Raw genomic sequence first — 22,321 nt, forward strand, 5'->3', positions numbered from 1 at the left:
CTTTTTCAAATTTTCATTTCTCAGTGGTGTTCGCTGTTTTCTTGTTTATAGAGACTTTGGTTACATATTAAAAATTTCTCTGCTTTTTTGATATACATATATATTTTTTGGTATACCTTCATCAGGAAGGCTTTGTATGGTATTCACACTAGATTCAGCCAATTTAATACCAATTTTTTTCTATTTCTACCATCCTGGCTGCTTGCACCTATTAAATGAAGTTTGAGCAAAAGGTGAAACAAGGATTCTACTGCCTATAGGCACAGATGTACAAACAAGCTACTACAGGGCATGCTAGGGTGTGAACATGCAGCATATCACATGCTCTGCAGAAGCTGTCTGCAACCTGTTCTTTCTCTAGTTTATTACGTGCTATTACTACAGAAAAGCAGACTTTATGATATTTCATTAGACAACGTGAACTTGTGTACAATATATAAATATTCAGGCTAGGTCACCATGCTGTGCCCTTCTTTCTTAATATACAAAATTATTTCCTTCTGGGAGTTACAACTTTGAAGTTTCTTTAGATAATAGATGCATCTCATATTTCAAACACATACACATATGGCAATAGACTACACATGTGAAGAAACTGTTGTAGATATCAGAAATAACATTGGGTAGAGTAAATACATATTAGGAACATTCTTCCAAAAGAAGAAAAAAACCCTTGGAACCAGCTTTCTGTTTAAGAAGCTTTTTATACTCTGGTTCCTCTGAAAATCTAAACATTCAGCAGATACTTAAAATTAAGCTTGGGAGTGGTCACATTAAAGTCAATGAGAGTAAATAATGCACACAACAGTTATGCAGGAACAAACTCTTTGCACAATTAGGGATTTTCCTTGCTTTTGTAACATACATATTTAATTGACTTATGACTTTAATAAAAACATTTTATTTATCCTGCGAAAAAACATGTCACTCTCCATATACGCAATCTCTCCCTATACAAAACAGTGCATATACACGCATACAGATGTGTGCACACAAACACAAACTGTTACTGGACGCTGGTCGGTTCCTTTTGTTGATTGAGCAAAACATAAAATGACAATTCATTAGCTCATCAAATAGTTTCCAAACATGCATCATCTTCCCTGTATTCTAGTGAACATGTGAATATTGTAGGTTATAAAAGAAACAAATGCCTGAGGCAATGAGATAGGTGTGTTATATAAAACTGAGAGCTAAGTGAGAGAGGTGTGTGTCATCTGCAGCATCTGCCCAGTTCAACATCCTGAGCAACAGGGTGAAAAATGGAGAGCTGTGAAGGCATGAATAATACATCAGCAAAATTAGCTTCCCACTGGATTGTTTTTTCTAAATGCAGTGATTCATAAGGGGCAGTCTGACTTGGAGACAATGTTTAAACTCCTGAAGAAAACTACCCATGATAAATACCTGAAACTAAGGTAATACTGTAGACTGAGAAGGAAATCCATTTTAGATGGATGTGTAAGACATAGCCTTCACCTTCTTTGGCTTCTCTGAAGCACAATTTGCCCAAACTCATCTACAAAAAAATCTGTCCTGTACTGTTGTGCTCATTACACTTAAATGGAAAATATATAACCAATTTGAAACATAATTGCAGAGGGCTGATGTTAAAACAGCAAATCATGATACAGCATACCAGAAAATATACTTTCAGGAAGTAACAATCAGGGATGATACAACAGAGGTCTTTAACATATTAATAATTTTAAAAATTAAAACTTGTATTTATCAATTAAAAATGTTAGGCTTCATAGTGCATTTCTAATTTGTTACATGTCTGAGTCTACAATTTTTTTTTTGTTCTAGTCTGAAACTAGAATAAAAACACTCCTTTTGTTCTGTGGGCTTCTAAGACATCTTAAGGTAGCCTCTGGGCTCATTTCTAAAGGGAGGGATTATATGTGATGGACATAAGAAACTATTTGTGTACAATCTTCTTTATATATGTAAGAAGTAATAACCTGGGATTCCAGTCTGATGTCTGAGACATGTTGAAATCAAATACCTAAAGAGTAGATGTTCACTCTGAAGACTCTTTAGTTTCTGCAAAATGATTTTTCCAGATAAAAATTGCTGTTTGATATTGCTTTGTGGCTATATATTCCTTGCTTTTGTTTAAAACTTCTTTAGAGACTTCTGCAATGAACAGCTAAAACTTCTGCTTTAAATTAGACGTGGGAAGCTTTGTCTGCAAAGGCAATTGTTTATATACTTAATATATACTTTATACATGTAAGTCTTTGTTCATTCTAACTATACTCCGAGAAAATGTTAATTTTTAAATTTTAATGTATTGTATTAATGGAACTTTCTCTGTTATTATTTCTCCCTTATTTTCAATCCAGGAAGCCACTTGCAAAACCCTAAGTTTAATTCCAGACTAATTTCAGAAGTCTATCTTCCTGAAATACCAATTCTATAAAAAGCCAGCAAAGTCTTTTAATAATCTTTTTTTTTGGAAGTATTTTGCCTACCTGTGCTGTATGTTGATAGTTTTGTTAGACCTGTACTTAACTATGGTAATATATTATTACACTTTTCTAACTCTTATCCTGACACTTGTAGTCTTGAGTACCTCCCTTCACCTTCCATTTTCCTATCTGTGAACTGGGAGTAATGGCAGCACAGACTAGTATCACAAATAGCACAGCCTCTGTCAGTTGTGCGGAGGGTTTTTGCTTGCATGCAGGTCATCAAGGCAGTATCTGTAATGCATTCTTACCTTTGGCTTGCATTTTGAGGCATGACGGAATTTCTACAGAAATGTTTTATATTAAATACAAACCTGAACTCTTTGTCCAGAATCATCAAACATCTAAAGTTTCTAGGAATGTGAATTCTACTCAGAAAAAACACAAACAAAAAGCTTCTTCTGAGATAAATGTAATGTTGGGGCATTAAAAGGAGTACCCTCCTGACCTCCAGCTTATATCCTGAGTCAGTAGATAGGGTTACTTTGTATCGTTGCCTTAGCTTGTACAACTGGTCGTAAAATTAAAGCATTTTAAAATTCCTGCAACACTACTTATTTCCATGAACACCTGCAGCCCTGGTTTCCATAAGCGAGTTATAAATTCAGCAGAGAAATATTTCTTTGCTTCACTGGCTCTCTCACTATAGCATCCCCCTATTTTCTTGTTGATTGAATGGATTCTTCTCAATTCTGTTAACCACTGCAAAGAGGCAATTTTCCATTTCCTGAGCCTCTTTTTTTATATAGGTTAAAATCCTTCTTTCTTAAAGAAAAAATATTTGCATCCTGTATTAGTTTATTTGCTGTCACATAATCATTAATACACACCCAGAGCTGGTGTTCAAACAACAGATTTTAGAGACAGATAATTAACTGTTCAAAGCAGTTCATGATGCTATAGAAAAAGAGATAAAATCTTAGGTTTTCCTGCCATTGGATTTTTTAGTAATTATTATTCCTTTAATAGAGCTCTTTGAAGAGTTGAATAAACAATAATATTAATCAAAGTATGGGAAGTTGCTAGCTTAAGAGACTAATCTTTACATTCTGATTCAGACAAATCAAATTGGGTTTCCCTTTTTTTTTTTTGTGGTCCACTTTACAGAGAAATAATGATCTGAGGCATGTTTTCACATCACAGTTACAGCCTGTAGTAGGGATCGGACACCACCGTACTTCTCCTCAAACAAGAACGACGGTGAGCTACTTTCCACGTGGAAAGGGGAAGAGGTAGAAAGAAAAGGAAGTGGTTTTGGCTAAAGCAGCTAAGTTGAAAAGTAAGCCTATGTTTACACTTAGTCTGAAAGTACAAAACTTCACTTCCCGAGCTTATCAATGCTGCGCTCTCTGTGTTTAATTTTGCCCGTAAATGTAGAAACCAAGAAGGGAATTCCTTAGCATACAAAAAGTAATGGCAAGGTGGGACATTTGGGGGTGTACCTATTTGCCATTGTCTCACTATGCTACTCCAACATGCTGAAGAAGAGCCAGAAATGAGAACAATGGAAATCAAACTCACTGCTCCAGAGCTGGGAGGTCTGGCACAGAGCTCCCTGGCGTGGCGTGGCAGGGTCCCAGCTCCTACAGAAATGGTGCTTCCAAGCTGTCGTAAACATTCAGAAACTAAGCAGCTATAACAGCAGCTGAAGCACAGAAAGGGGTGTTTTCTCCCCTCATGTGTGTGTAAGGACAGTGTAATATAGGTCATGTCAGGCTACAGGCCTGCTCACCTCCTGGAGCTCCCTCACCTCTTGGTGAAAATGGCAGGAAAATGCTCTGTGGGTTCTTAAACTGTTTCATTCCCTTTGATATAGCTTAATACTTGTGGGTAACACCAGTAATTTAAAACATTAAAATAACATCACTACCTCTCTGTAAAACTATCAGTGTGCCAAAATTATTTATGTGTGTAAAATTATAGAGCAACAAGGAAACGTACTTTATAGCAAATGCAGTATGAATTTGATGCTTGGGAAATGCATCATTATGTTTTTAAACACATACCAAGCATTTTTTTCTTTTTTGCTATTGTGCTCAGGATGCTAAATATTTAACTTTATTCAACCAATGGCATTCATCTAAATGAAATGAAAGATCATATCACATGGCCAATCTGATAGTTACATTGGGCTATTTAATCGTCTGGTTAACTCCAGCCAAAGTTCAGTGATCCAAAGCAGGTGAAATTCTTAGTACAGTTTGCGATAACATCTTTGTGATCAGAACAGCGTATGCTTTCCTAGCTCCTTCTCTTCTAGAATTTCCATGTATTTCCAACAGTGAAAAGTTAAGACTTGATTTTCTGTATCTCAGAGGAAGCAAAATACCTCCCTGTGTTTCAAACACAGAGAAACTGTGATAAGACTTGAAGACTTTAGGTCAGAAAAAGGGTTAGAAGTAGGAAGAAGACTCTGAAGTTCTTATATTAAAATTCTTCCTCAGATGTAATAATAAATTTACAAGGAACATAAATATCAGTGAAAAAGTGGCAACCTTGAAATGTCAAAAAGCAAAAACAACATCATTTTTTTCTTTGAGGCTTCCCCTCTTTATACAAAGTTGCCCAACTTAAGCCATTACACAAACTGGTAATAGACGCTTACGGGCATTATTCAATGAATAATTTGCTTTGCCTTGTTCTTTGGTGTTTCCATTGTTGCTGAGAATCTATCAGGTCTCTGAGTGCACTAATAACCCTTAATGACCCTGATTAGCTCCACCTGAGGTCTCCACCCCATAGACTCTGCCTATAGGTCCTGCTAGTCCATATAAACTCAGGTCTGGATGCTCAGTCCCTGCCTGAGCTAGGTTGTTGGAGTGTCTGTTTTGAGTTCTGCTACAGCCATGCTTGGTGGTGTACCTTGTTGACGCAGGCCCTGACTTACAGACCGACTTCCTGGCTTGACCTCAGCCCTGACTAACCACTGTGGTCCTGCTTGGCGATTACTGGGCTGTATCTGTCACTGGTTACTCTCAAGGGACCTGCATCCTGACCCTGATGTACAGATTGACTTCCTGGGCTCTTGGACCAGCCATGACTGCATAACAACAACAGGAGCCCTGAATGGAACCCCTGAGAAAGAAACTCTTCAATTTTCAAGTTACTCTAGTCATTGCAGAGCAAAGTAAGGTGTGTAATGGCTAGTTTTTTAGTGTAATAGACAATGTGAGTCTTAACATAGAATGGATATTTAAGGAAAGACATAAGTAGAACCCTTGAATTTGTGACCTCTTTTTTCCTAGAAGTACTCACAAGAAGTTCTTCAGCAAAGTCAGTTTCTTCTGATTGTGATCTTTTTAAAAGTAGGATTAATCAATTAGTGTAATGCTAGTCAATGTGATAAATGTAAGAGGATTAAGCAAAGCCTTGTTCATAGACAGACTCGAAAAGCATTACGTATGGAAACTAAACATTGTAATAGGAAAAAAAGAGAATTTGGAATCAAATCTCTTTGACAGTGTTTTCTGCTTTATTCTTAACATTTCTCCTTTAAGAGGAAAGGTAAAGCATTTGGGATTTTCTTATTGTGGACATCTTGAAGACTGCAAAAACTTATTCCTAATGTTATCACAATGAAGTCATGACCCTTTCAAACTCTTTGAGAGCACCTCAAAACTAGCAAAAGCCTAGAAGTCAATACTATTACCTGGGATGAGATGTGAGCAACTCAAGTTTGAGTCAGGGTCTAGTCAATGTGCTTATTGCTGGTTTTGTTGGAGGAAAAAGTAAGTTATTTTAGCATAGGCTTTTCACAAACTGGCATGAGGTAATTGTATTCTGTCAAAACTTCTCAGCCTGCCTAATTTATGCAATGTTTGAAATAATGTGGGCCTGGGTTCCTGAAGAGTAAGAAAAGAACCAGCTAGATCACCCTGAAATGTACAGGACTTGGACGTTTAGTATATTGTTGTGTGGTTTTGTTCATTGATTCCATTGTGAACCATATTTTAAGGTTCAGGTCATTGAGACAGAAAGGTTCACAAAGTACCTCACTTTGTGATGTTATGTCAGTGACTTTGAGTATTACAATTAGGCCTAACATTTTTAAATGGAAGTGCCACATGGTGGCAGGAGAGAACAAGGCATGTAAGGCTGCTTATGCTAAATGCTGCCTTCCGATTTAACTACATAATGCTCCCTTTCACAGTATAGCTGAATGTTTGTGCCTACAATCTTATATCTAATGGACATGAACATAAATTTAGTTACAATGTTTAAAAAAAGTTCATGACTTCTAAGTTTCCCATACTACGCACCAACTTCAATAGGGGACTATAACATCAGTGTTAATACAGTTTACAGTAACTGTTGAAGTTACATAGCAGTTAGGAAATGGAATCTGCAACATCTTTTCAGATTGTCTACACTGCCACATCTCACCATAGCATGAGGTGTCAATGACTACAAGTGATCTTCACATCGCCATTTTCCTATTGTCACTTCTATGGTGACACTAGCAGGTTAGTAACAAGCTGTAAATGGTGCTTCAAATTCATAGTTCTCTGAAAATGAAATATTTAGCCCTTCATTTTTTATATAATATGCTACATCATGAATGGGTCTAGTAGACAAAAATTAAAAGTCAGATTTTTTGCTACTAAGAGAAGTCCAAACTACTAATCCTCTGATTTAAGACTGTCTGGATGTACACTTCAGTGTACTATAATTACAGATGTCCATAATGTTTCTAGATGTCTCAGTACTGTTAGCACTGTTTTCTAGTTAATAGCCAATGGAAATGGTGATGCACTTAACTGTACACATTGTTGGTACTTACACAATTGCAGCCGAAATGGGTGTGTTACCTTTGCAATCAAAATGCAGTTCAGGTAGCTGATTTCTATTAAAACAAAAATAAGTGGATTTTGCATTTGTAGCAGATGTATAATCTTTCTAACTTAAGAGTTGAAACTGTTTAGCCTGTACTGGAAGACTTTATAGCACCCTTTCTATTAATTCCATCATTTAAATCACTGACATCAAATGTTCCATAAAAATAATTTTCTTCTAATCTGAACCTTTTTTCATCTTAAATGCATCTAGTTTAAAATGTTAAATCCTTACTTTGAACAACCAATATGACTTTTAAAATAATTGATTTAAGGGGAAAGAGGAGAGGAAGGAATCAAATAGTGTATGATTCTACTATCTCCATGCCTATCAGTACAAGAATTTTCTTAGTACTGTAAACAGTGTCGTAAAGCTTCTGAAATCCTAGTGGCCATCATAGCCCTGGTCACACTGAACTCCTAATGCTAACAGGAGCAGCATAAGCTACTTGCCCTCTCAGACAGGGTTACATCTCTCTAAACTGTGTTTTACTGGATTATTTTCTTTCATCTATTAACAACCAGTGGAGAGCCAGCTGAGGAGTTTTCCAATAAAGAACTTTTTTTGTGATTAACTGATCTAACAATAAAGCATTTACAAAGACCTGAAACTGCTTTGCAACAGACTAGTTCTCACTTCTCTCTGTTCACTTTGTGTACTCAGCTTTCATAGTTGAACTTCTCAATTTCCTTCTATGGCCATATTCTTCTTAATCTAACTGATGTATTTCTCACTTGCTTTTCCACTCCAATCAAATATAATTTTTTCATTATTCTACCCTTTTCCATATACATGCAGAAAAGGGAGCAATACAAGAGTTGTAGGATATAAAACCAGATAAAAACTTCCATTCTTAATACTATCTAATTCTGCATCTTCTACAATATTTATTATGGATCAGACTTTTCCTTGAATGTGAAAGAATTTGCATACCTATGTAGTCTCCATGCTATCTGTTAGCTTCCAGCTGCTAATCCTTTCACCCAAGTCCTGCATGCAAATATTTGTTTTAGTCCTATTAATAGTAATCTGAAGAGTTCCATAAATGCAGTCTTACCTGTCTTTAAAATGTCTCTTAACTTTTGCTCTAACTGTTCCTAGACAATGTTTTGCTGGTTTTGTTTAATGTCTATACACTTTTCTAGTATAATGCCATTGCCCTGTTTCTGCCTGTGAACAAGGATCTCTGATTTCTGTTGTGTTATCTCTTAAATTACAAGTTGTCCCTAAATATCCACACAGCTCCACTGTTTTACTCCAGACTTTGGTAACAAGTATTTTACCATGATGCTTACAGAAAACTTTTGATGTCAGCAGGTGACACAACAGGCACAACAAAAGGTGTAAGACTGATGATACTTTTTCTTTGTGTTCTTTTTAATCTTTGTATATTGGCTCTGCAGGAACTAAATATACTTTAGGCTCTCCTTCAATCCTTTTAATAGAGCATGAATTCACTTTATGCAGCATGATCCTACTACAGTAAGTGTGATGAATTCCTGATATATACCCATGGAATGTTCACAGCAAGTTTCAGGCTGGGTAAGGCTTTAATGTTACAAGATTATTAATTTTTACAAACATGAGAAATTCAAACCACCTGGTCACCTCCTAGTACTCAGTGTTCTAAGTGGTGTTGCATTGATTCCACATAATGTTCCCTGTACTTCAGTGTAATCTGACCTAATTTGACTTAGGTGACTGAAGTGGCCCTCTATTAGCTCAGCCTTCTTCCTTGCTGTGTCATGAGAAAAAGTTGGACACTGAAACCACAGAGACAGACTTCATAAACAAGGACAGGAGAGTTAGGAAGTAAGAAAAATAAGAGGAACTCAAATGAGATGAAACCTCACTTTTCTGAGAAGAGTTCAAGTGTCTCAAGAGTTACTAGTAACACTGCTCTTGCCTCCAACTCACTGCTTTGAGCTAGCTCGAATGATCAAGGAAGGTCTTTGCTTTCCATCAATTTTCCAATATAATCTCTAAGATGGATATGTAATGTAGTCAACAAGAAGTATGAAGTATCACTAGCATAAGATGCAGCATTTAGAACCAAATCTATGCTAGGTCTTAGGTTTGGCTGGGAGTCAGTACTTCAGGAGATGAGAATATTTTCTGTCCATTGGCTGAATGGGTTGATTGGAATCCCTGTAGCTTTGTGGTAGAGCACATTAGCAAGGATGAAATGGTAAATCTTGCTACGTTGATAGGCCTGATGTATATCTCTTAAAGGAAGAAGCAATCAACCACATCATCAGCTTATACTTCTACATTGACTCTTATGGACCCAGTTATATCACAGTGCTGTTGCCAGAAATATTAAATCAGTGGGTTTCTATCTGTGCATACTAGTATTTGCAAGAATTAACTCTATTTGCTCTGTAGAAAGGTAAAATTAGTTAAGGTTGCTGTTTTAGCATCTTTTACCACTCCTCAAACAGCCTTCAAAAGAAATATAGTTGTTAAAGATGACTGACTACTGGAGGCAGCTGTCCAAGGCCATAAATATGAACAGAAGAGGATGGTTCTAGCTCCTTGATAGACAACATGTTTTAAAGTACTTCAGCACTGCAGCTGAGAGTAAAAAGTAGTGGGGAAAAAAAATGTGAGAACTGACTATTGATGCAGAAGATTCACGCTACCTACTGTCAAAGCACAGAAGTAGAATATAGCTGATGTGCTGCTTTTTGGCCTGCTGACCATAAGAAAGGATCTTATTGTTTAGCTAACTTAGTTTAGGTCTCTATGCTAAGTACTATAACTTCAGTGGAAGAGCAGCATCTGGTAGTAAATGATTATGAATTCTCAGGGTAGTAGCTTTCAATTTAAAATTGCCTTAACTAACCAATTTGTTATTCCCTAGAATGTATTTACTGATCTGTGAATGTTACTAGTTCCCTTCTTAAGGTTCTTGGATGCTGGGCAGGATGCAGCCTGAGCAGCCAAGTTCACTTGTCTGAGTGACAGGATAAAAAGAAAAAAGGTCTGACTCACCATTCCTCACCCATTGATTTTAAAAAACCAAACGAACCCCAAACACCACTGCAGTATGTAGTATTGCACAGATATATATCTGGCCACTGATCCCCTTACAGTCTGTCCTGGGTTAGGTGTATCTGAGCATAAGGCACTTAACATGCAGTTAAGGCTCCCAAAAGGCTTGCTGAATAGCAAATAGTGCAAACAAAGATTGCTTCCTTCATGAGACAGATGAGATACACAGATGGTTAGGATTTAATCCAATTCCTCATAAGAAGGTTGATTATAGCTAGATACAGGGCACAGATTGATAGAAAGGAAAACTCCCTTCTGGTAGTTGGTACTAAAGTTTGTCTGAGTCTTTCCCCAACCTGTGAGTTGTGAAATGCTTGACTCCTTGTGGCCTAGAACTCCAGTTGCAGTGCTCATGTGCTTATCTTTTCATATGTTGTGTTGTTGAATTGTGAGTGAGTCCTATCTCAAGAACATATTGGGAAATATAGCTTCACTTTTTTATGCAGTAGATAACTAAAGTTGCTGCTTTTATTGTGAGATAATGCTACATTGCTATATTGAATATACTAATAGCAATGAAAGAGCCATTAGTGGGGTGAAAAAGGTAGGTAGATGGGGTAAAATCTAAAGTATTTCATCTGCTTATTCACTGCTGCAAACAAGGTCTTGCTAAAGTTTTATTTGCTTTAATTTCAGTGAAGGAGTCCTGTTGATAGAAAGCTGTCTGGTGTGGCCTTTTCTCCTATTGAGAAGAAAAAATGACATTTTCATAACAAGGAGGAATAACAAACACATATCCCAATTTTAGACAAATATTCTTCTAACAGTTAAAATTTTACTTCCCTGTATTTATTTCAGTTTATAAGCTAAATTAATGCAACTCAAACATCATTGGTTGTTACACAATCAGATTTTGAAAATTAAGTTCTGGTTAGTATTTGTAATTTCTTCGTAAAGATAAGTAACATAGCTATTTAGCAGCTGTCCAGAACAATGTACAAGAAATTACAATATGTTTCTTAGTAATCAGTAGTTATATTGATCTTATTACAAACCATTGACTTAAAAATAAGCGAGAGTAAACAAAGTTAGGCATAATTGAAATTAAAAAAACCTTCAAAAGCAAACACTTGATGCCATGCAATTTTTCCATGGTAAGTTTGCACATATTCATAAAACTAAAATGAGGTCCTTGTAAGCACTAAATTTATTGGGTTCTTAAGGCAAAACCCACTCTATTCTACAAGAGAGAAAAAATAATGCTTTTATTTGCAATGTGAAATTATTATATTAGACACTTTGTACTGCTACCATAATTTTCTTACACATAAAAAATATATCAAGGATCTCTCCTTCCTTCCTACCAGAGTCTGATCCAATTCCTCCATAACAAAGAAATCTTGGAAGCTTAACTGAATCAAAATTTTTGGAGATACTCATAATATATTTATTTAATACATGAGTAGTTTATGTGCCACTGAAGTATGCAATCTGTTTGACATCAAATATAGCATGAAGTTTGTAACTGTTTGCCATAGAACACAGAATTCTTGTACCTCCTGTTTTTTTTTTTCTGGAGGCATGTCACATTTCACATTTTACTCATTAAATTACCTATTAACACAAGATAATTCAGTAAATGAGCTTGACTGTGTAAACAACCCTTATTACTTTCAAACCTAATTAAAGCAATGAATAAAAATAGCTTTATATTTTCCACCTACCCAAAAGAGTTTTGTGTCACTAATATACATTAAAACCCTTCATACCCATACCAAGAATTTAAGTATGTTCTCTTAAAACTTTAGGTTATAAAGATTTTTGAGCATGTAACAATTTTTTCTGAAGGAAAACTTAGTTTTAAACTTTTAAAGTTTGTTTTCCACATACGGCCCTTTTCTGTTTTCTGCACAGATTTCTAGAAATCACAAATCATTTTAATGGCAAGTAAAAATGCTGTATTCCTTAGCCTTTGAGCTTCTAGCCACCTTGCTGAGGTTCTCAGCACCTGTGAAATAGTGCTAATTTTGTGATGTGGACACTAGTTGCCAATGCCAAGTCTTTTATAACAGACAAAACAAACCCTAACAACTTTTACTTGTCTCTAGCTTTACCTGGACTGCTTAGTAAATGAAACAAAATATGAGGAGAAAGGACTTCTGAAGGAATGACACAGACTCACATTATTCATTAAGTCTATGTTCCTCATTAGAGATTTTCTGTGCTTAATAAAGTATCTTCTTGTTTGGTTACAACCAAACTTTTTTTCTTGTCTTCTTCTGTTACAGTCTGGCTCATCTGTTCAAACAGCTTTGATATCTTGGCAAATCTCAGGTGATTCTGAAATCTTCGTGCAGCAAAAGCATAAAGTAGAGGGTTAATGCAGCTACTGATGAATACAAGTGCTCCAGAGATGTAAACTCCTCTGTCTACAATTTCACCCAGTGCCAAAGACAATTCCTTGTTAGAGCGCTCTGTCTCAATTGAAATAATATCTAGGATGTTAAAGAGATGATGAGGAAACCAGCATAAAATGAATGCCACCACAATACTGGCAATGAGCCGTTCCGATCGCTGCTTAGATTGGTAAGTCATTCTGCTTATTCTTCTTGCAACACACATGTAACAAGTGCAAATAATTAAAAATGGGATGACAAAACCTGCAAGGGTCTCCAGCAAAAGATACGACACTTTCTGTCCAGCAGATGAGTAGTTGCGACATGTACATAGTAGTCTACCGTTCATTTTTTCTGTCTCTTGAAATGGAATGACAGAAATGCCGAAAGTAATAGACAGGAACCAAATGAGGAATATGATTAAAGAAATCTTTTCTTTTGTTTTGTATCTTTGAATTGTGAAAGGGTAAAACACAGACATTAACCGCTCCAAGCTCAATGCTGTAATTAGAAATATACTAGCATACATGCTGCAGTAAATAATGAAAACCAGTATTTTGCAGAAGATGACTCCAAAAACCCATGAGTCAGCAAAGGAGTAAATCCAAATTGGTAAAGTAATCAGTACAAGAACATCTGCAATGGCCAGGTTCAAGATCAGCAGGACTGAAGGAGATACTTGCTTCATTTTTGTGCAAACAGTCCAGATGACAATGCAATTTCCAGGGGTCCCAATAATAAATGAGAAGCTCAGTATTATGCAGACTACTGACCTCACAATATTCCACGTTGAGTGGATACTGCTTTCCTCAGCTTGACTCATTCTAGAAATTCTTCAGTTCTTCTCAGTTGCCAATATCCTCGGTGCTTTGTGCTCTGCTTTTTTCTGAATGTGTTAGTGAACTACTCAAGAGAAAGCTCTCTAACTGATGTTCTGTGGACTAATATGGCATATGAGCTCACATCCTAATGCTCGCTCTTACAAATGTCTGACCACATATGGCAGTTCCTCTTGTTTAGGAAGACAGTGTGCAATTTTGCATACAAAGCAAAAATAAAAATACAGTGTAGCACCTGACTTTGTTTTCAGTTACCCATCCATCATACTTCAGCAGATTTTAAAGCATGGTGGTAGTCTTTCAAAAGTGTCCCTGTTTAAAGAAGCTTGCTACTTTTTAAAGTTACTGATCTAATCAACAGCTATGAGGAGAAAGAAACCCTCTTTATGCTATTCTACTCTTGTTTGTATGAATAACTCAACACTTTATTTTATAAAAGCCAAAAAAGAGGGCTGGCAGATAAACCATAAATGTACATTATATGTTTGATAAGAAATTGCATTCCAAAGCATAGAAAATTATTGTGCTTACTGCCTTCATGTCATCTTTTTTTTAATTCAGTGGGGAAGCTGATTGTGCTTTAGAAATATGCTGTGTGGGAGTTGTATTTCTAATGCTCTGGGAAATTGCAGTCCTTTAGCCAAACAATAACCATCAGAATAGTCTGGATATAGGGTTATAGGAGGAAATGCTCTGTGTCAGAAAATATATTGTCCTCCTGCTGTGCCAACAATGGGCTATGACTTTATCTCCTAGAAAACTTGGTAGTCAATGCAGTACTCAAATCCTGCATGAATCCTAAGTTATTCAGTGTCTGGCCAATGAATATGAAAATATTTTGTTACCCTGATGTCAAAACATTTTTTGAAGTCTACTTCTGAAAAAGTTAGAGGAACTAAAACAGCAGCACCAACAGAAATGTTTGAGCCACAGAAGTGAAACTGGAAGGGTATTTTCTATTAAAAATGCACAGAAAAAGAGTTGTGCATAGCTCTTTCTCTTAAGACTGATACAGATTATTTACCTAAATGTCGAGGTAGAATTTTACAAACCTGGCAAATGTAGTACCTAATACTAAGTTGAAAAGTATCTTTCACCATGGAAAAAGGATTGCAGCACCACCACCACCCCCAAATCAGCTTAGTTGGTTTCGATTTTGTAAGAGTATAATGAGATCAAAAGCAAATCCAGAATAACTCCACTGAAGTCAAGTATTATATGTTCAAAATATTATTTGTATAAAAAGATTAGAAATTTGGATTTAATCAGATACATGATTCCAGTTCCTTTTATTTTTAACTACGTTTAATACAGATTGGGTAGGGGGAAAACCCAAATCAGTTGCTTGTATTCTAAAGGGATTTTCTGAAAACCACTTGTAAAAATCCACTAATGAAAGGAAGTCCTGGGCAATGTCTCTTGTTCTAATGAAATCACCTTTATACACATCATTATTTCTCCAGACGTAATTTTAGAAGGGCTTTATTGCCAGTAGCATATCTAGATTGGACTAAATTGCAGATTTTTATTTATTGAAAAAAAAAAAATTAAAAAATCCAAGGAGAGATGCCCAGTATCTCTTGTCACTCAATGCTACAGGGACAGGCAGGTTCTTTTAGGTAAAGTCTGAATCTAGATTATGATTATTGCATCACATGCTAATTATTAAGCATTTGACCTAATCTGCAGAGGGCTCAGGTGACTAAAAGCCTTGGTAACTAAAGGCTCTAGATAGTAAGAAAGCTATACTGATTACTAGAAATTCTGCTTAACTGAAAGCTATGATAATTGCTAAAAATTATTGCAGAATTTGCAGATAACAATAATCTATGCTGCTAATTAGAATTTTGATGTTATAATAAAGCTCTAATTGTAACTACAACCCTGCAGCCAGTCCTCATTCTACCAAGGACCCCTAAAAGAACCTGCATGTCCCTGTAGCATTGGGTGACATATCTGTAAGATTTTCTTCCTTAAAACTTTACTTTTGGTGGCAAAGAGCAGTTGTCTGTACAACTATTGATTAGTATTGGTATTAGTATAGTTCTGATCCAGTAGTGTATGGATCTGGTTGAACTTCTGAAGCATCTGTACTTACATTTTTCAGAAACATATTTCTGCACTTCAAGTTTGCTTGCCACATGGCCTCTGCCTTTAGCTTTCACTTAAACAAGAAAAAAAATTAATCTCATAATTGCAGCAACAGTGGGGGATTTCTATTTCAAAAAAGATCCCAGGCAGGTGTTGAAATGTTAAGACTTCCTTGAGTAAGACTCTGAAGACAGGCTATTAGACTTAATATCACAGACATTAGAGTTAGCATTAGCTAGGGAGCATGTTTCTGAAGAGCTCTGTGACCATTGGATTACTATGAAAACTTCAGACTGTTTGTAAACTGTCTTTAATATTCTCTAAAAGTGTCTGACAGTTATTTGTCAAATTTGCACTACTAGTACACAAACTTTATGGGAAATGTAACAAGTATTTCCATTAACAAAGGGAGCAGTATAATATGTTCAATAATACACTAAACACAACAGTAGCTAAACAACTCAGTGTCTTATTCTAGTGACCAAATATGGGTGGGGCTTTTAATCTATGAACATGCAGTTGGACTTCAGACCTCATAAGCTCTGGTCTAAGTCTGTTAACAGCAGTGAAATTAGGCTGTGTTTCTGTGTTAAAGAAAAAAGTCTAAACCTATGAAGTTTTTGTGTGCATGTATATTATATGTAGTGCAACAATTCAGTAATTAACTTTAAGTCTGTCACCTTTAGATTGACAAACAACTTCTGAAAACTTCCTAAGCTCAAGAATTCTGTGCTACTGCTAAGAAACACTTTGAAAAGAATTTGCTTTGCCTTAAATATTAGGGGGGTGTTCCATTCATCCTTCAAATTATTTATTTTTCTTCATGCACATGCTTCCCTCTGGTAGATGGTCTGTAACTTAGACTACCACTGAGCGTTTTCAAACAGCTGTGTTTGAACCACTAAATGTAAATTATAACTGATATTTCCAGCTTTTGCACGGTTATTCTGAGACTCAGGATTTCATTACAAGATACTGAGTCTTTTGGCTAACAGCTTCTGCTCAAAGTGCATCCACCCCTCCATGCAGTACGAGCATGCCTGTAACAATTTACAGAGTAGCTGATGCATGGGAAATCTGTATTTTGTAACTTGTATGAATAGCTGCACCAAAAAGACTTTTTAAATCCTCTCTAACTTTTTACTTCAGAAGTTTTCCCTGGATGTTTGCCTAGTGATTGTAGAATAACGATTGCCAAGTATCACGTATGTGCTGAGATGCTGGAAACTGATATTAGTAAGCTTGTTTGCCTGCTAATGCTGAAGGGAGAGAATTACCAATCTAAAGCCCTTAGTTCTTCAGCCTTGAAACAAGATAGTATTTTCAGAATTGGTGTAACTGTCTTACAACAAACTCAGTTCAATGGTGCTATTAATGGCAGTGTGAAAATGGCACACTTTGCCTTGATCAGAGAATTACAGGCTAGTTCACAGCTGATCTAAATGTTGCTTTCTTGATTACAGGAGGCTGTCCTATATTGATGGGATCTCATGGTAGTGTGCAGCAGCTAATAACGTCTCTGCTCTGCAACTACTGCAAAGGAAAGTGCAGTGTAGGAAAAGACATGTACCAGACACTTCTAAGTTCTTGCAAACACTGTTTGTGACAACAGCCCATGAGGTAGCAAGTACAAATGAGAACACTCTCAGTGCTGCTTTGTCACCAGGGAAAATAACTTACTGAAGAGCTATCCTGGGATCAATTCCAGAATGTAGTAAAAGATGTGTACCTTGCACTATAAATAGAAAGTTTGAAAGATTATGTGCCATGTGCATTGTTGTTAATCAGTCTTCTAACAATATTACAAAATTATATCCCTTACCTAGCTCAGTACTAAATGATAGTTTTACACAACTGGCCAGAAAAAAGATTTCCTGTTTGTTACGTTCAGGGAAAACTGCTTTAGAACTTGTGATAGGAGGAGTGCTTACAAGGCACCTGTTGTACGTGCATCAATATGTGCTTACATGTTGGTACCTTTCTTACCCTTACAGAATGATCACAGACAATCAGAACGCATCTCCAGCAGCTGTGAAACTATTCAAGCATATGGTGAAATATTTTCCCTGTACAACCAGACATACCAGGTTCATGAGAGTAGAGGTGCTAATTAAGATAGTGGAGAACTATATTTATAATTCTGACTATAAGCAGGAATATGAATAACAATTATGCAGATTATGGAAAAACCTAAACATATCTTTCTCAACATTATTATGAATGTATATAGTTTTACTTTCCTGTTATTCATAGTACAAGCTTTTAAACAGCAAATGTATAGATTTGTCACAATTTAAGGTGAGACTTTGGCCTGGTCTAAATCAGCTATCACTAAGTTGCTATTTGTATGTACACAAACTGTTGCTAATCAAAATCCTTACCTGCACAAGCATATCTGGTACCACAATTGCTACTGGGTAAATCAAATACATTGTTTACATACTCTTCTTTTTGAGTAATAAATTACTAATGACAAATGCTGCTTGATTTGCTGCCAAAAGTTACTCGATTTTTCTTTATTATTTAGCTAAACCTACTGCCATTCCTACTTCGTTTGCTGGGATTGCATGTAAATTTTATATTACTATAGGATCAAGTCTCGTTTTGTTATTCAGCAGTGTAATGAAAGAAAGCCTTAAGCAGTATATCTCTTAGTGGAGGAGCTGTGATGAAAAAAAACCCCAAATCCATACTTTGCTGTGCATGTGCTGCAGTAACAGATGGTAGCTGTTGTTCTGCATGTAAACCAGATATGCATTATTTCCTATAGCATACTCTAATGTAAAAGGATCTGTCCATGTAGTTAGATATTTTCAACACAGGGTGGCACTGGAGACAATCTATTGGTTTTTTGGTGACATGCGGGCCATGGAGTTGTAGCCTTTCTCGTGGTGCATGGCATGCGAGGCTGAGACCCGTAGAATTCATTCTTTTGCATAAGAAGATTAGACAGATAATTGTCTCTTAAATTTCAATATGGTTTCTAATTTACTGATAACTTTATAGAAAAAAACCCACAATGTCTTTTCTGTCTTGCAGATCATGTTCTTTTCTAAATACTCATATTTCTAGATCTCTTAGTTCTGTTTTGATACATGTCCATTTCCAATGTTACATTCTACTGTAACTAATACCATAAGGGCAGCTCCCTGTGCAACAAATATAACTTGGAATCTGATGTAATTTTCTGTGCCTCTAAAGTAACAAAGTTTGGAAAGTTTGGCAATGATACTAACAATTTTTCCTTCAGCGCAGTTTCCATTAGTGTGTTCTTATAGTCTCTTTGAAAAGCAGATCAAACTGCAATCTCTCATGTAGTGAAACAATCCTGCTCAGCAGATTTGAGCAGCTTCTGAGTCTTATTTAATGCCTTTAATACACAACTACTGAGCCATTAGCTCATGCCCTAGTGTGACATGAAGTCTTGGTTTTGTGGTCTTACATCAGGAGGCTGATTAACTACACTGAAAGTAGAAAGATTGTACTAATTTTGAGGAGTACAAGTATTTTCTCCTGCTCTGTAGCAGCCACCATAGGTGTGTTAGCTAAAGAAACTTGTAGAGGAACACTTACGCTCTCAGTCACGTAGTAATTAGCATACCTGGTATGTTGTTCTACATAGGTAGAGAAGCTAGCATGTTGTACCATGTTGCTCTTCAGAATGATCTTCTCCAAGCATACTTCATCTGAAATAAAAGCAGTCAGGATTGATTCTGAGATGCCACAGACAGCTATTTACTAAACACACGTATAATATATTGTATGGAAAAAGTGTAAGATATGCAATCTTCAGGCACAGGTAATTTTCTATCATTCTGTAATGCAATCCATTGCTTCTGTAGAATTATTTAATATTAGAAATGGCTGTAAGTAATGATAACTTCTCCACTAAAAGAAGCAAGTGTTTTCACTGGCAGAAAATGCTAGCACCATTTTCTTAGTTAAAAATCTAATTATTTATGGATTTTACTAGAATGTAAGGCTAATGGACTCTAAAGACATTCGGTCTCGTATTATTCTTACATTAGGCTTCTCTTGAGCCTAATAACATGATATGGGTTTAGGCATTCTTATTTCTTATGTTCCAGTGTTGAGTCAGACCAAAAAGTCCTTTTAGCCCAGTATCTTGTCTCTGATGGCACCCAAAAACAGGTGCCTAGGGAAGAACATAAGAACAAGCCATGTGTGACTAGCCCCACATATTATCTGGTGTTCAGCCAATTACAGCTGAGGAGTTTCCTGAGACAAGTATGGTTTCTGTGTATATAATAAAGCTTTGCGGACATTTACTCTGTAGAATTCCTTAAGTCTAGCCTTGAAGTTGTGTAAACTTACAGCACTGCAGTTTTGATACATGCTGTGTGAAGAACTGCCATTGTTTGCTGGTTTCCTGTTAGCTTCACCTGGCTCCCCACAGTTCATATGTCGGAAGAAACAGTGAATAGTTGATCCCTGTTCATCCCTTCTATAGTCCTTATTTGATTAAACCCTACATCTGCCAGTCATTTCTCATTTCCAGACTGAAGAGTACTTGCATGCATGATCAATCCCTATATTGAAACCATTCCATGCTTTTCATCATCCCAGTTGCCTTTCTCCATTCAGTTCTTCTATATTCTTTTTGAAACAGAGGAACAGAACTAGAGGAACTAGTTCTGAAGTTCGAGAGTTCAGTTAAACTGCAGTGTGCTGCACAAGGAGAATGAAAGAAACCAAGTTACATGGAGGTCTAAGATCCCTCATCTCAAGTGGTTCACTCTGCTACAGTGTAACAAGGAGGATAGCTTGGCTGTACTTAAACTACTGTCAAAAAAGTCCTTTTTTTTTTTTAAATTAGGGGTTGGTTTAGTTTACATGCAAACCACACAAATAATAATTAGCTTTTTTCCTCAATGCCAGTCTGTGTTCTAGCATTTAGAAGACTCTGTTCTAAAGGTCACTGTGTCATTCTTCCTTCATTTACTCCAGATGCTCCATAATCATAGAAATCCTCATGTGATGCAATTACCTTGTAATCCTTAAACCACAGGCTGTCCTCTGTCTGGTAGAGCTTTGTATCTCCATTTGCTGTGTGTCCTATTTGTGCTTAAACCATTACAAGTCGAGTATCATTTAAATATCCCACTATTTGTTACTGTATGAAAGGCAGTTTTAATTGTGTGTTATTTTTTCTTGGTAGCTTTGTGTCTTGTTCTATCTATCTCTGTGGGAAGCATTTAGTCCTCAATGGTATCGAATGGTATCTCTTTAATATCTGTTCTTCCCCTACACAGCAAATGTATGACTACTTTTTTCACGATTACTGTTTTCCTGTTGCTATGTGTTAACCAAGTTGTGTGGTATTTGACCACAATATTACTCAAACTATTGCTCTAGCTCTGCTGCCTTGTATTAGCTGGATGTACTTCATGCTGGTATAGCAAAATGTTTGTTATGTGCAATATATCCTGATACAGAGTGCTGGGTTTTGGCACATTTTGAGGTCTGTTACCGAGTGGAAAACAGACTGCATAGTAGGGAACACAGGGCTAGGGCTCTTGCTAGACACTGCTGCTGAGGATCAGTTGATCAAATTATTAGGGGTCCCCCTCATGACAAATCACAGATCCAGTCAGAAACTTTACCCAAGTTCTAGTTCTCCGATTCAGGTTTTGAACAATGTTAGGTTGAGTCTATAGTTTAGGAGGTTTGCTAGGTTATTTTTTATCATCATGTAATACTGTCTTCTACAGAAGGTTATACAGATATCAAGACAACAACTCTAAAGCATATAAAATCAGACATTTAAACAGAACTTAAATTTTGGAAACTGTCAGTCTTTCTATGTTATCTAAGAACAGTCATCCTCTGTAAGCACAACAGAAAAAGTCAGTACTGTCTAGCAGCTTCCCAAAATGAGGAAATATCTAATAAAATAGAGTAAGATAGAATCTTTGAGAGAATTTTTTTCTCCAGCTAATCAAGGTATCTTTGCAGCCCACAAACACAGCAAAACTGTTTTCACAATTTATGTTAGGGTCAGGTCCAAGCAAAAGAGTTGAAATTAGCTCATAATGGTATATTCTTTAACAGGAAATCATGAGACCAATTTATCTGCCACATGAAAGCTCATATATTTCTTGCTTTCAGCAGAAAATTTGGTTTTATGTCACATGATAGCAGTACTTATTTTATACCACTTCTTCATCTTGTAATCTGAGGAGCTTCACTTCCAGCTGCCAAACACTGATAGCCAAATGATTTTCACTGTACCATGAAGACACTGTGGAGTGTGTTATTCTAGTAACATTGGCAATGTAGCATGGTAGCAATATTTAAAGCATCTCAAGCTGTTTATAGCATATTAAATTTTAGAAAAGTAGTTTCACTAAATCTATTTTCTCAAAGTACTGTGTCCAGTTTTTGGCAAGCTTCCCCTTTCTAACAAATGCACAAATATCTCTAAAATACCATTTTTGAAGTATTAAACGTGGCAGGTTAGTTCACTGCCCCTTGTTCAAAATGCCCTTCAGTCAGTGTTAATCCCAGAAATGGGCTAAATGACATGGTGCAATTTTATTAGAATTGTCATTTTATATTCTCCTTGCACTATTTGCCCAATAGAACTATCAGAATAACTGTCCTGATCTAAGTTTGATCCTAGCTATGATTTGAACAAAAGGATTAGCATTATGACCTTCAAAAGTCCCTTCCA

At 36.3% G+C, this 22,321-nt stretch overlaps 2 protein-coding genes across 2 annotated transcripts in view; both read right to left on the reverse strand.

Annotated features, from left to right (window-relative positions):
* Positions 1-22,321, reverse strand: part of ESRP2 (epithelial splicing regulatory protein 2) — a 107,525-nt gene that overhangs the window by 77,814 nt on the left and 7,390 nt on the right. The window contains exon 2 of the mRNA XM_075765842.1: positions 19,229-19,313. The gene's annotated coding sequence lies outside the window, so the exon portion shown is untranslated. The remainder of the gene's footprint in view (positions 1-19,228; positions 19,314-22,321) is intronic.
* LOC104641350 (leukotriene B4 receptor 1) lies at positions 10,912-13,520 on the reverse strand. The gene has a single exon (XM_010309974.2). The coding sequence runs from the start codon at positions 13,518-13,520 to the stop codon at positions 12,510-12,512; it is 1,011 nt and encodes a 336-aa protein (XP_010308276.1). The 3' UTR covers positions 10,912-12,509.

This window comes from Balearica regulorum, chromosome 13, assembly GCF_011004875.1.
Source record: "Balearica regulorum gibbericeps isolate bBalReg1 chromosome 13, bBalReg1.pri, whole genome shotgun sequence".
NCBI classification, from domain to species: Eukaryota; Metazoa; Chordata; class Aves; order Gruiformes; family Gruidae; genus Balearica; species Balearica regulorum.

Coding starts and splice junctions, on each gene's coding strand:
- LOC104641350 (XM_010309974.2), bottom strand. CDS start 13,520: ATGAGTCAAGCTGAGGAAAGCAGTATCCACTCAACGTGGAATATTGTG.